At 39.8% G+C, this 15,495-nt stretch overlaps 3 protein-coding genes across 5 annotated transcripts in view; 1 reads left to right on the top strand and 2 right to left on the bottom strand.

The window, feature by feature from the left end:
- The window catches only part of LOC131685255 (disheveled-associated activator of morphogenesis 1), a 274,501-nt gene that overhangs the window by 134,737 nt on the left and 124,269 nt on the right, over positions 1-15,495 (bottom strand). The window lies entirely within an intron of this gene.
- On the top strand, positions 1,026-2,988 carry LOC131685267 (putative nuclease HARBI1). Its single transcript, XM_058968870.1, has 2 exons — positions 1,026-1,956; positions 2,193-2,988. Exons 1-2 carry the CDS (start codon positions 1,680-1,682, stop codon positions 2,984-2,986), a joined length of 1,071 nt encoding a protein of 356 aa, XP_058824853.1. The 5' UTR covers positions 1,026-1,679; the 3' UTR covers positions 2,987-2,988.
- LOC131685264 (uncharacterized) lies at positions 3,444-4,448 on the bottom strand. Of its 2 annotated transcripts, XM_058968868.1 has the most exons (3): positions 4,154-4,448; positions 3,715-4,092; positions 3,444-3,655 (listed from the first exon to the last, which is right to left on the bottom strand). In XM_058968868.1, exons 1-3 carry the CDS (start codon positions 4,191-4,193, stop codon positions 3,444-3,446), a joined length of 630 nt encoding a protein of 209 aa, XP_058824851.1. In that variant the 5' UTR covers positions 4,194-4,448. The 2 variants fall into 2 exon arrangements, with proteins under 2 accessions (XP_058824851.1, XP_058824850.1); XM_058968867.1 differs by having other exon boundaries at positions 3,715-4,170.

Below are 15,495 nucleotides of genomic sequence, written 5' to 3'. Positions count from 1 at the left end.
AAAAAGAATATTTTCAGTCGCGCAGAGTCACCCATACGAGCGTTCCAAGAGTAGACGTCCAAACGATGAGTGCCGCGGCGAACACGATAGCTTTTGATAAAAATGTCCGACACAAGAAATTCAATAAGATTTGTAAAGCTTAGACTTGTAGTTAGTCGATGAACCAAAAAAAAAATGGAAAAAAAATCGAGTTTCCGAAAATGGTATCATGAAAACCGAAAAATCTCATACACATTGTGCATTATCGTAAAAAATCAAGTCAATTCGTTGATTAGTTTTTGAGTTATCGTGTTCGCTAGTTTGAAAACGCGGTTAAAAAACGCTATTAAAGGGTGTCCCACTTCAAATTGCATCTCGGAAAAAGGCTGTAGAAAATTACCCATTGGGTATTTTCTCTAGAAAATGGGGGTAGAATTAGTTTAGAGTGTATTGTTTACACTGTATTTTTATCGCTGTCAGTTTTTCGAAAATTATTGCCGATCGATTTAAATCTGCGTGTGATATAGTAAATAAGCGCGATGAATGTATGGCTGTTTAAAACAAAAGAAGTTCAGCGTGGCCACCGAAATTACGGGAGATTATTCTAGAAGTTCAATACTAACAATTAAGCGGCTAAAAAAGAAGTAATTTTTTTTTGCTCACTACACCAGACGCCCCCCTTAATAGTGCCAAAGCACTATGAACTGTTTGTCATTAAGTTCGAGCTTTGGCTTGACCAGTTTCGTGATGGCCCTTGAATGGGTACCATTAGCCCAAAATTGGTTCAATTCAACATTAAAAATGAGTTCAAATGCACGGCAAGGGCCCTTCGTTATAGTACATTTTCGTAACCGAGTTTATAGGCTAAAAACCAAGTACCAGGATGAAATGGATCAATAATAGGTGATATGAATAAACCGAGAAAATGCTCATGCTATTTCTTGTTTGAGCAAAGTAAACTTGTTGAGCATTTGTTCAAATCGGTACGCTAAATCGTTTACTTTGATCAAAGTAGGTTCGAATTTCGAACATAGCATTTACTCGATCATATTTCTGTCAAACAAGTTGCTGCTCAACAAGCACGTTACTAACCATGTATTTTGTTTACGTTGAAGTCAACTTTGATGATGCATACGAGCTTAGCTTTCGTGAAAGACGAGCCGTTAACCGTTGTGTCCAACAAAAAAACACCTTTAACCTTTGCGCCCTCGTGATACTTTTCAGTCATCAATTTAAGTGCTTAATTCGCTCTAGTTTTAACAATTGTCAACCGATTTTAACCAAACTTGCAAATAATCGGGAATTCATTCAAGTTTCTTAGGCTGTATATGTTGGTCAGGTCAGATAACCGGTTCCGGATTTATATGAAAATTCCATTGGGTTTGTCCGAGGGTCATTTATGCTATTTTCATTAATTTTTCAACGTCTAGCTTTAAGTCTGCTATTAGGTGATATGAATAAAAATCAAACTCGAGCTTACTTTGCTAAAACTAACATGTTGACGTTGTTTTTGAGCATTTACTTAAATTGGTATGATAAAAAAATCTCACGAGTAAAAACTTTTCGAACATCAAACATCTATCAAATTGGTATGAATAAAAGTTCAAAATTTGAGCATATGCTCAAAACATGTTGAGCATGGCATTCAGCGTGCTCAGGTAGCATTTACTTTTTAAATGTGAATTGTGACTGTAATCAAAATGTATTCGTTAAATTTTCTGCCACTTCCACTTCCATTAATTGCTGGAATAAACAATTGGGAATGTGATCCCATCCGTGCTGTGAAAATTTACACATCTCGACGTTTCGGGGATGACAGAAATTTTAAAGATTTGTATAGATTTTCTCGACAAAACGTGGACCGTTTGGTAGAACTTTTTTTGGCCGATTATGATGAAACGCGAGGAGGTGCTTTAAGCAATACACACAAAATGAAGTGTTTTTTGAGATACGTTGGTGACCCAGGTTTTCAGGGAAGTAGAAATATTAAATAAATAGCGCATATTTTATTAAATATTGCAACAACAAAATTAAATTTTTGATAGTTTAACTAGTGATATTCACCTGATGATTCGATTTGTGATAATTCTCTATAAAACGATTGCATGTTACATGTAACCCAATTGATTGTTTAATCGACAGATTTGATGTTTTTAGCATCACACTTCAAAATGGTGTTTGAGATTAGCTTGCTTCCAAATTTCAGGTTGGAGTTGGCGAGGACCTCGGTGTTCACCAAACAACAGTTTGTAAAACTGTATGGAATGTATGTCAAGCAATCGTAGGCAAGGCTCACGAATGGATAAAGTTCCCTTTAAACATTGCTGATTTAGAACAGGATAAGAAAATTTGGCAATCAAAATATTCGTTTCCTAGCGCAATAGGAGCAATTGATTGTACTCATATATTGATCAAAAGTCCACATTCCTTTAAAGATGAATTCATCAACCGCAAAGGTTTATATTCCTTCAACGTGCAAGCAACATGCAATGCGAGCGAATTATTTACCAGTGTTGATTGTAGATGGGCTGGATCGGTACATGATGCACGCATATGGCGCAACTCAGATATTTACAATACAATCCATGAAAACGAAAGTGGAGCAATTTTATTAGGCGACGAGGCGTACCCATTAACCCCATGGCTTATGACACCATACAGAAACCCAGTTTCTGATCCGCATAAGAAATACAACATACTTCACACGAAGGAGCGAGTTATAATTGAGCGCTTATTTGGTCAAGTTAAACAAAGATTTCCTATTCTTCAATCCAAGATTCGAATTAAAACAGATCGAGTTCCATCAATGATTATTGCATGCTTCGTACTACACAACGTAGCTAAAATCCTAAATGATGGTGACTTCGAAGTGCCAGAAGGATCTACAACAAGCATTCCTGTTCCAGTTCTTCTAGACAGAAATGTAACTGTGACTATGCGAGGTAAAAATCGTCGAGATGCTATAGCGGCCTTCGTTGACAACAACAATCTATTGCGAATAAGATGAATCATGTATAATAACTGAAAAAAATATATTCCAGTTCAAAATTTTATTAAGAATCGTTTTTCAATATTTGAAGCTTATGTTCTGCAATCTCCTTTTTAATTGCAATCAGTTGCATTTCTTCCATATGCCTCTCCCTCTGCATCTGAAGCATTTGGCTTTGTTGTTCTTGAATGAATTTATCCTGTGATTGAATAAGCTTGAGTTGTTCCTCAAGAACCATTCTTTGCAGTTGTTTGATATTTGGTTTACGTTTCACAGCTTCCCCCTATAAAAATAATATCCATGAAGAAGATACAATAACATTGCTAGTAGCACTATTTCATAGAAAAAAGAATAAGTTAAAATAAAATGGAAACATGCGCGAGAAACTTATATGAACGAATCCATTACTTCGATGTAATTCAAGCAAATATAAGCCAACAAGCGTGTTCTTTTGACTATGTTAACGGAAAAAAATTTAGGTGTTGAAAATAAATACCACGTTTACAGTTCGCGATATGTCGGGATACGACGAAACTGTGGAAACGATATCAACATCTTGCTGATCAACAACATTTAGATCGCCCTCTTCTCTGGGGTGCAAAGCCTCATCCGACATTAAGCTGTGTAAGTTCAAACTTTCTAGAACAGATGTTGGGTCGTTTCTTGTTTTCCCGATTGACAAGCCATCTTAAATAATTGGGCAACATGTTATTACATTGGAAACGTATCGATTATACTAAACCTACAATTCCGTGCTGTTACACTCGGATTGTCGACGCCCCCTAAAAGCTCGAACAACTTTTTCTCAGCAGCATTCAATACCATTTTCCGGTTACCTGTTTGTTTTAAATCAGTTTTGCTTTTCAATCTGGCTTTCATGTTGTCTATCTTAAAATCTTTAGTCATCGATATTCCGTATCTGATCATCATTTCGTTGCACATATTTTGCGCTGCTGTGGCTTTTTGGCTCTTTACTACAGGCGACTGAGATTTCTCCAATAAAATAAAACCCATCTGTTCCAGCACTGCAACGAAATGAAAATCATCTTCACATTTATTTCCACGCTTGCGTTTTTTTGATTCAGCGGTGCTGGTATTCGGTACAACGTTTTCATCGTAATCTGCTAAAAATACACAAATACCGTACATTTTTTGCAGATAAATCAAGAAAAAAATGGTACTTACCATCAGCATCGCTGTTCAAAAATTCCTCCTCGTATAACATTACTGGAATCGGATAAGCAAAAAATTCGCAATGCGGAAAAATCTAAAAAAATGTAAACAAGTTACACGACCAACCGGTGGCATATGTTTGTTTGACAGAGCAAATGCTTTGTTCGAAATACGAGCCTACTTTGATCAAAGTAAATGCTTCATCATACCGATTTGAGCAAATGCTTAATAAGTTTACTTTGCTAAAACAAGAATTAGCATAAGCGTTTTCTCGTTTTATTCATATCATTCATAGCCCGTACATGATTAAAACTTATATGCAGCCCCTTCGAAGTCAGGGCCACCGTCGTATAAAAACAGCAAGTAATCGAAGAGGAACTGGTAGAAAATTAAACGAATGCGGTTTCATTACAGGAATCAGGTCACACTTAAAAAGTGGATGCTATCTGAGCATGCTCAACATTTTTTAAACATATGCTCCAATTGTTAATTTTTATTCATACTAATTTGATAGATGTTTGATGTTCGAAAAGTATTTGCTCATCTTATTTTTTTATCATATCGATCTGAGTAAATGCTCGGCAAACAGCATCATCGTGTCAATTTTAGCAAAGTAAGCTGGATTCTTGTTTTTATTCATATCACCTAATAGCTCCACTTAACGTGAGTAGCCACTTTACATCCCATCAAGTTTAAGTCATTTTACGTAATACCGACTCGGACCGATTAGCGAAATTCCATTTAACTCCAGTGAGAGAAATTGGTGCTCCGCCACCAACATGGTAAACCTGGTAAACTTTTACCCTACTCTGCCCAATTCAGCAAGGGGCTAAACATAAACTGAGATTTTGCTTTGTCGAAATGAACAATCAATTCCTATTATATCGACGATACATTTAGGACCTTTGCTTTTCTGATGCCAGCCGGGCGCTGGTTGCTCCTCGGAAGAGATGAAAACCGCTTCAAGTTTGCGAATGACCGTGGTCGGTGCTTCTTTCGATTTGGTTTGATGCGCATTTTTTGCAGAGTGTGTTGTGTTGGTTTGAATAGAGCTGTGCGCTCTCCCTCTTGTCATACCAACCGTAGCTTGTTTTTCGATGACGACCGATGTTATGTGTGACCCGGAACTGGATGGATCAGTAGTCGCATTCGTCAGTAAGGGGGAAAGATTTATGGAGTTTTGTTGCCAATTTCCAATTCAAGATGAACAGTTTGGGGATGTCTTTCCGATGCTTACCTGTAAGGGTTAGAGAAAAAGAAAAAAACAAACAATATTAGATGAAGGAATTAATAAGTTCTCCAGATTTTATCCGAACGAGTATAGTTAAATGATCTTAGTTCAAGTTTCGACAAACTGACAATGAATCAATACTTCAAGGCAAATACCTTTCCCAAAAGCACCCGCTGATTTCGTTCCGGGTCATTAGCCGACCTGACCGCAATAACATATCGACTACTTGGCGAAACTAGACACGATTATAAATAGCATATTTAGTTCCTCCTTACTCACGTCACCTGCACTGAAAGCAAATTATATTGAATAAATAATTTATCGGCCTTAGGGTGACCGTTCCGTTCCGAACCTTTTCCCCCGCTCGACTGCACTGTGCGATAGACTAGCTAAACGTCTGACTTCGCTCGCGGAGCAACGGAGGCTTTTGTGCGAAACCGCTAGACTGTCAAGATAGCTAAGATTACGGTGCAGCTCCACTATTTTAGGTTACCTCTATGTGTATGTAAGTAGACAGATACAAATCTAGCAAAGGGGTTGATTTGCACGAGTTTCGCTTGTACCGTGACGTGACTCGACAAACGAGACCAGAAAAGGTGATTAATTAAAAATCGATTACGGTATCCCATTGCGAACGGGACCCCGTACGAGCCCGATGGTGCACGGGCGCCAAAAGAGCATAATTTCCGGAGAATGGATAGAGATAAAATAACAGAGAAGCCTTCAGTGTGAAAGTGCGCACACTGGGGCTCTAGGGGTTGAGTTGAGGAGTTCACTAGTTCCCTACTCACGCTCTGTGGTCATGTCGCCGGATCGTTTGAGGTGTGATAATGACATTGTTGATGGCTCTATTTGACGTTGAGATTGCTGGCTGGTGGCTAATTGAAAGAGTGAAGTGCCCGTAGAAAAATCATAGGGAAAGTACTGATGGTAGCTAGGGATGGTTGGTTTGAGGTTAGGGATCGAATAACAGAATAAATAAAAGTTTGTTTTATTTTGACTAGAAATCGATTGAGTTTTTCCACGATTTTTTTACAAAAAATGGCACTAAAAATAACCCAAAACTTATTTCCGTCGTTTAATCGATAATTTAAAAAACCCTGGCTCCGAGATTGGCAGAAGATTAAATAACCCTCGACTAAAAATAAAGAATTTAATGTCAATTCACGATTCTAGAAGTACGATTTCCAGTTCTGCTGTCGTGAAATGATGTTAGGACTAGATTTAGGCTTGACCGAGTTGAAGTTCCCTAACTCAAATCGCCGCTATTAACCGAGGTGCCCGCTGTGATTGAAATAAAAAGTGTTGAAAAAATCCAATTCAACGTAAGATGCTCACGATTGAAATTTCAAATGTCAGTACTAGGTTCAAGACCTACCAAGTAGTGCTCAAGTACCTTCCCCCTCCCATCAGCGAACCGAAACCAGGGTACAATGTGATCAAATTAGCACTACAAGTCGCTAGAATCGCCGAACAACGTCGCAAATTTGAATAAATTATCAACCACTGCAATTTGTGACAGCCGTTGCCGCACTGAGTGCAAGCACAAGCGGTGTGTGGCCGGCCAGCTATAGCTAGCTAGCTGGTAAGCAAATCGAACGTTTGCGCGGAAAAAGTCAATCACCGGAACGGCCGACGGCGGTGGACGAAATCGATCGACATCGAAATCGTGATCGACGGTGGACACCTTACTGCGCAGACTGACCATAATTTCTCAGCATCAACGCGCAATTAATTGGTTGCAGATCCAAGGCACGGTATCGAAAATGATGGTTTGTTTGTTTTCAGCTTTGTCGAACAAGGCGTTGTGGAATGTTCGCTGCTTGTAGGTACATATTTTTTTATTGTTTCTTGAAAAGATTTGCTAATTGTTACAATTGGGATGTTGAAATTTGCTGGAATGTATAGCTAGATGTTGGTCGAAATTAGTTCATTTTACTCGATGTTGGTTTCAATGTTGCAACAACTTCTAATCCGATGCAATTTATTTTGATCAAAAGTAGGTAACGTCCAATTTAGACCATTTTTCTTACCCTGTCAGTACCCAGAGCCGGATTTTATAAAACCTGCCCCCGAACACCACTGACATAATCCAAAAGTTATTTTCCACTTTTGTTACCAGTACTTTCACTTTCAAAATCGCTCCTGAAACCTCTGGCACCCACCATACTCTGCTGGCTGGTGTGGAATTCCTTAACCATATATAATATCGGACAGGGCAGCTTCAGTGGGTGCCGTTGTTTGCGCGGTAATTGCGTTAACATTCTTTTCCTCCGCGGTAAATCCAACAAACCGCGCACCGGACGCGTATGACTATAAATCAACCGATTATTGAACGATTTATTCGAGCAACGGTCACCGGTGATCTAGGACAAAATGCCCGGAAGCTTTTCATTGCACGCGATTTTCATGCAAGGAAATTAGTGCTGAACATTATTGGTGCGGATCTGGGATGTAGGGAAGTCACGAAAAATTGCTTGATTGTGTACGGGTGTTTTTCGACTCGAACATGTGCATGAATCTTGCTCACACTAATGGGACTCGATGGAAACTTACCTGTAATTAGGTACTTCGGTACATAACGAATGACGGAGCTGTTGTGGCTGTACAGTTTAGCTTAAAACCGAGTTCTCTTTTGTTGAATCGGCTCACAAATTACTCTTTTAATAACTGTTCGTCGCCAGCCTATCAGGAACGATGACTTCTTGGATTTTCTCCGAAGTATCCAGTTTAGATGTTTTAAAACTTAGATCGGCGTGTAAGGGAACGATTCAGATATCTCGAGCGCAGATTGTACACGGGACATGGTAATAGATCATGTGAGCTCTCCAACTTTTTAGCATTCCAAATGCAAGAGTCAACTTTATGATTCTCTGCGCAACTGTCACACCGAGCCTTATTGTTATATTTGTTTGTAATTAGTGCAATGCTGGACCATTCATGACGCGCGGTACAAACAGTCGAACAGGGAAACAATCCTTGTCGAAGAAGACTCACTTAAACGCATCCCACCAAATGTCATGCGACACGAGGTTCAAGGGGCACATAATTTTGTTCCGTCCAGTGAGAATGCCGTTCGCTCACTGGAGCAAGGTGTACTTGAAACGGCTCCGTGCTTTAGTAGACCCCCCACACATAACAAGCTCGAATTGATGACTACATCATCGATTTGGCTGTTCGGCCATCTATGGGAGCTGTCCATAAATATCAGCTTCTTTCTCCGAGCAGCCTAGATAAGCCGTGTAGTGTCGGTAGTGGTTGTTTCAACCGGCTAAGAATTACACTACGGACTACCTGTTCCGGTGGTAACACCAAACAGGGAACCCCAATTCCATAGTGTCACGCGACCCGTGCTATGGGTAAAATTGTTGAGGGGGTTTAAAATATTCTCAATGGCGAACGGAGCCTGGGAAGAGCCGGGCGAACTCCCCAGTAACTGGCTGTGGTCCACTAGGAGGTTGATAACTCTATTATCTTTTTCCGAAAAAAACCAGCCTACACAGTAAACTGGATGTACCTAGAGAATTGGTACTAGCGCTGTACCCAAACAGAAGGTACGATTTACCCACTAATAGGTGGAAATCTCTATAATATTTATTCTTTTTCATGTACAAGGTATTTATAATTGATTCGAAATCACGTAGTTTAGGTAGAGTGAATATACCCACTTCTAAGTTCGTGCACTTTTCTGGATGCCTAAGTAAATAGTACCTAAATTCCACAAAACTGCACATACTCACCAGTAGGTAACTTGAAACCACCTAAAATTAGGTAATTGGTAATCAAATCTGAGCGGATATTACCTAGAAATGGGTAAATATTATAGGGATTGGAACCTATTAGCAGGTAATTTGTACCCCTTTTTTGGGTACTACGCCTCTACTAATTTTCTAGGTATATCCAGTTTACCGTGTAGAGGCCGCGTGGCATCCGGCGGGTTTGAAGTATGTCAGTTATGGAAATAACTGTCAAATTCATTCGCAAAGGTGGCCGCGTCACTTATGAGGAGGCAAAGAGCTTTAGACCGATCAGTCTGACCTCCTTCCTTCTCAAATCAGTGGAACGTTTAATTGACCACTACATTCGGGATGGTAGCTTGGGCGAGCACCCGCTGCATGCAATGCAACATGCATATCAGCGGGAGAAGTCTACTACCACCCTGTTACACAATGTTGTCTACAACATTGAAAAAGCTTTTTCACAATAGCAATCAAGTTTAGGAGTTTTTCTCGATATTGAAGGTGCTTTTGACAAGGTGTCTTTCGAATCCATTTTGGAAGTAGCACGAGATCATGGAGTACCTTCATATATTACGAACTGGATACACGCAATGCTTAGCAACCGACATCTGTGCTCATCGTTAAGACAAGTAGAGATGAGGCAACTGAGTGTCTGCGGATGTCCTCAAGGTGGTGTGCTGTCACCACTTCTATGGAACCTTGTCGCCGATAGCTTGTTGAGAAAACTAAATGAGCTTGGGTTTCCGACGTATGGTTTCGCCGATGATTATCATATAATGATCACCGGTATTTGCATTAACACACTTTTTGATTTGATGCAACAAGCCTTATGTGTTGTTGAGCGGTGGTGTCTTCATGTTGGACTATCAGTTAATCCAAATAAAACCTCAATGGTGCTTTTCACGCAACGAAGGATTACAACCGGAGCTCGTCCATTGCAATTTTTTGACTCTGAAATTATTGTCGAAGATCAAGTTAAGTACGTTGGGGTAATTCTCGACTCAAAACTTAATTGGACAGCTCACATCGATTTCAGGATCAAGAAATCTTGCATGGCCTTTGGCCAATGTAGACGGGCTTTCGGCAAATCTTGGAGACACAAACCCAAGTACATTCAGTGGATCTACACAATAATTGTTAGACCAATACTGGCATACGGGTGCCTTGTTTGGTGGCAGAAGGGAGAAGTCATGACAATCCAATCAAAGTTAAACCATCTTCAGAGGATGGTCTTGATGGTGATGACTGGTGCGTTCTCGACAACACCTACTGCTGCTCTCGAGGCACTCTTGAACATAAAACCACTACATGTGTTTCTGAAACAAGAAGCACTTTCTTGTGCATACCGTCTTAAGGTTACTGGGGTCTGGAACAGTAACCCAATAGATCGTGTAACTAGCCACACAAGACTGTGGCCCCAAATGGTTACTTGGGATGAATATACACTTGCTCCCAGTGACCTTACACTCACATGTAGTTTTCCTTCTAAAACTTTCAATGTGAGAATTCCTCTTCGTGAGGAATGGCTGTCTGGCTGGATGGAGCGACAACTTGAAGAATACGTAGTTTGTTATACGGAAGGTTCTTTGTTGGAGGGCCGAGCCGGTGCTGGTGTCTATTGTCATGAGATGAGATTAAACCAATCTCATTCGCTTGGTAGATACTGTACCGTATTCCAAGCAGAAATCTTTGCGATTCTGTGTGGCGTACAATCCGCACTTCAACAGGGAATTTGCGGTAAAAGACTCTTTGCTCTGACAGTCAGGCTGCCCTGAAAGCACTTAGTTCGGCAGATTCGAGATCGAAATTAGTAATCGCATGTCGAACTCAAATCGAAGAACTTAGCATTTCAAATGCTATCTACCTTCTATGGGTGCCCGGTCATTCCGGTATTACTGGAAATGAATGGGCGGACGAATTGGCTAGAGCTGGCGCTGCGACTGATTTCGTTGGTCCAGAACCAGTTCTACCACTGTCAATAAGTTGGATAAAGCACAAGATTCGCTCTTGGGCTGCATTCGAACATGCCAACCATTGGCGTAGCTTGCAAACTTGCGTTCAAACAAAGGCTTTTCTGCCGGATGTGAGTCCGAAAATGTCAAGAAATTTGTTGCATTTTTCCAAGCACAACTGCAGTATTCTGGTCAGGGCACTGACTGGACATTGCAAACTCAATTATCACATGGCTACTATTCAGCGCGCTGAGTATTATTCATGTGATCTTTGTGAATCCGATCACGGAACATCATATCATTTGATATGCAATTGCCCTGTATTAATGCAATTGCGCATCCGGTTTTTTTGGTTCTCCATACATAGATAAACCTATGTACAGAGAGCTGAAATTTAAGGATATGCTTTTGTTCCTACCCCAGTGTGGTAAAGAGCTATAGTTTTTTAACCGTATTTGAATGACAATATCTCTTCGGGGGTGTTGTCGTTCTGTTATCTCAATATCCCCTCGGGGGTGTTGATATATCCGCTCACTGTTTGAGTATAGGTTCTAAATCCCTCCGGGGGTTGGAAGTTTTATTCCTGCTGTTGTAGCACCTGCAGATTGTTCAGCATCGCTCCGGGGGTGCAGAATGCTCTGTTTTAATTGTTCTGTGTCGTTGTTTTCCTTACCCCTAACCTTACCACTTCCCCAATCCTTCCCATCAGGAAAATGATGAAAAGACGATTCTTGGCAAGGCACAAATCTCCGATCAACATGGGGAACGTGCCATTTGAGCCAGACGCTACTGATTCCTGAGAATGCCGTTCGCTCACTGGAGCAAGGTGTACTTGAAACGGCTCCGTGCTTTAGTAGACCCCCCACACATAACAAGCTCGAATTGATGACTACACCATCGATCTTAACTTTGTGGGCAGGCATGTAGACACGGTAGTTCTTCATTAAAAGTTTGTCGCCAGTAACATCGCTTTAGACCGAATATCACAATTCTGAGCTGATCTGGGCGAAATTTCGAGATATCTGTCTCAGCTGAATATTTCTGCGTCAACTCTTTAGAAATGTACAGAATACTCGTGTACTCGAAGGTCGGATTTAAAATCGAGAAGTCGGAGTCTTTGATGACGCATCTTTGACATCCATTTTAGCATCACTTCGTTTTGTATAGGAGACTTTATTTATGCCTTTAATTTGAAAATTAGGGAAAAATATTATAATACATTGAAAGACAGGAGAGGAATTCCACGAAGGTCCGTCCGAAAATCTATAAAACCCTGGCCGACCATCTTCGATTCCGATGAAACTTTACACGTTTCACCGGAAAGGACGGCTAAACATTTTCTACTGTCAGTGAGATTATTTTGAGCAAGAGCAGTTTTTTAAAAGGGCATCGAAGTTTTTACATGTAGCTCTATCGAAAAAAAAGTTCGGTTACCGTACTTTATATAGCAAAACTATCTGAGAACGAGGTACAGGAAATGAATACTTCTGCTTGAAAAATATACATACTGAAAAAATTTTGGTTGTTAAAAATTTAAATTGCCAAAACCCATTTCTCTTATTTTTTATATTTTGAGCTTAAGCTTGTGCGGCCACCCCTGGCTGCTACTCCGCTATCGATCTGGACTAGCTGAAGTTACACAGGGAATCTGTAGATAATTATGCTTAGAAGTAGCGAAACATCTTTCAATGTGCAACTCCTGGTAATCGTAAAGTGTTTATTAATCAATACCGGCGCTAGGCCCGAACGAAGATCGCCGAAGGAAAGGGAAGGAATGTTAGTATGATACTTCATACGACCACTAGCAAACTACTGAGCACTCCAGAAGTATCACGGGAGGAGGATATTTGTTAGTTATTATAGCACCGACTCGACCCATGAACCAGAGACCAACGGCTTTACTTCTGAAGGCAGACGTGACCACAGAGTTTTTCAGCTCACAAAAATCTTAACAACCTCGGCTGAGATTGAATCCAGCCCAACTGGGATGAATGGCGGTCGCGCTTACCACTCAACCACCGGCGCCATTTTTGCAAATTTTTATATTTTGTCAACAAAAACCTAACGAGAAAAGAAATATTTTGAACTAATAATTCATTTTCTTTTTGGTTTTTGACTTAAGTGCGAATACCTTATTTAGGACTGGTGGTATCCAACGGGGAAAACCGAACGCAAATGGTGAGTGAAGCTAAGCAATCATGTGAAAAAATTCCCCAAAAGCGAGATTCGAACTCGCAACCTTTGCGACTCCGGCCAAATGCACTAACCCTTATGCTGGGTATGATGACATCCCAGAAAGAACATATGATAATCGCACTGGCGACGATGATCGTACCCTGCCTGCAGTGCGATAATCGTATGTTCTTTCTGGGATGTCATCATACCCAAGGATAGCATGAGGGTTAGTGCATTGGGCCGGAATCTCAAAGGTTGCGAGTTCGAATTTCGCCTCTGGGGGATTTTTTTTTCACATAATTGCTTAGCTTCACTCACCATTTGCGATCGTTTTCCCTCGTTGGATACCCCCAGTCCTAAATATTTTAAATGTGATTGCATGATGGAGAACTTCTCAACTTTTAGGTTAGGTGTATGGCTTTGCAGCCTAATTTTTAAGCAAAAACAAACTATTTTGTCTTCATCCGACGTTTCGGTCCGTTTGGGACCTTTTTCAAGGATTCTAAAAGTTTATTAATGTGAACATTACTGTATAATATTGTGGTATAAATTTTACCGATAATTGTTGTTTTGTTGTCAGATCTGTTGTTGTACAACAATGGATTGTCATATGGTTTTTCAGCTGTTCAAATAAAAGATAATCACCATATAATTCTTATTTTCGCCAGAACGAATTTTCTCCGTGTACTTACGATCATCTGTTCCGATCGTGTAATGTTTTATCAGGATCGAAATGCTCGTCTTTTTCCTCTGAATTCGGTTCAGTCAATATCTTTCGACTAACTGCTAACTTTTGCTAATGTCAATTTTTTTTGAGTGTGTTGTGTTTTGCTACATGATGGTGTGTGTGTGATGATACCCTGTGTGTGATTACCTTAGGTTATTACTCTCAATCCCTCTCTCTCTCTCGGCAGCAAGACTAGTGTTTGTGTCCAAAACAAACCAGACACACAAACACTAGTCTTGCTGCCGAGAGAGAGAGAGAGAGAGAGAGAGAGAGAAAGAGAGAGGGATTGAGAGAAATAACCTAAGGTAATCACACACAGGGTATCATCAGGGGTAGTTTGTTTTTGCTTAAAAATTAGACTGCAAAGCCATACACCTAACCTAAAAATTGGAAACAGTCGACTCCAGTTCAAAGAACTTCTCAACAAAAAAGTTTTGTTTTATAGATAACTTTATACATGCTTTTAAATTTCATACTAATTGACATACAAAATTTTAGTACAGAAGTGTCATTTCAAGTGAATCAAATTTCAATTAAAAAAATGTTCCAAAATGCGATAGCTGTCGAGATATTTGAAAGTTTTCTCCAACAAAAACAATTAATTCGTCTAATTATGCCCTTTTTAATGACACAACATTTTTTTCAGTGTATCGTTTTCCGTGCAGAATTATTCATTCGCTGTACCTCCCTTCTCAAATAGTTTTGCTGTATAAAATATGGTAATCTAACAATTGCTAACAGGACTACTGACCGGATACTGTCCGAGTAAATATCATCTTAAAAAAAATGGTTGGTTACAGACGAAGCCACGTCTGCGGATCTGAAAGTGAAACATCAGAGCATCTGCTCTGAGAATGCAGTGCCTTGATGCAACGCAGACTAAAAGTCCTCGGTAAAGGAACATTGGAGCCTTTTGATATTTGGACTGCAAATCCCAAGCAGGTAATAAACTTCATACGAAGTGGAGTGCCTAACTGGGAAGACTGTGTGTCTCTATAACGACAATCACTCATCAATAATGATATGTCATAGTAGATAGTACACTTAGATTAAAGAAGGGCCATACCACAATAGATCTAAATACTGGTCGCAGTGATTCGTCTCCAACAAAAAATTAAAAAAATATCATTTTTTTAATATAATGCACGCAAAAACGTCTACCCCCTTTGGAAAAATTGCTATTGTATCAAAATGTTGCAAATTGCCAGAGAAAATCGTGATAATTTTTCATATGCCGAACACAACTGCAAAGTTTTGTACAATTCGACGATGGTCATATCAGTCATGGTCGGCCGGTTTCTCATGGAATCCCTCAAGACAAGACAAGAGATAATGTGATCATCTATAAATAAATAAAAAAAATAAATAAATAAATAAATCTATCTTCACTCGATGTAAGACTGGGTGCAAGCGATTTTATTACTGGCACAAAAAATGTACAAAAACTTTAATCAGCAGTAGATCATAATAGCATCAAAAAGATAGCGGAGTAATTGTTGGGACATAACCGAAATGACGTGTCGTGAGGG

The sequence above is a fragment of the Topomyia yanbarensis genome, chromosome 2 (assembly GCF_030247195.1).
Source record: "Topomyia yanbarensis strain Yona2022 chromosome 2, ASM3024719v1, whole genome shotgun sequence".
In the NCBI taxonomy this organism is placed as follows: Eukaryota; Metazoa; Arthropoda; class Insecta; order Diptera; family Culicidae; genus Topomyia; species Topomyia yanbarensis.
This window is presented reverse-complemented; position numbering and strand designations above follow the sequence as displayed.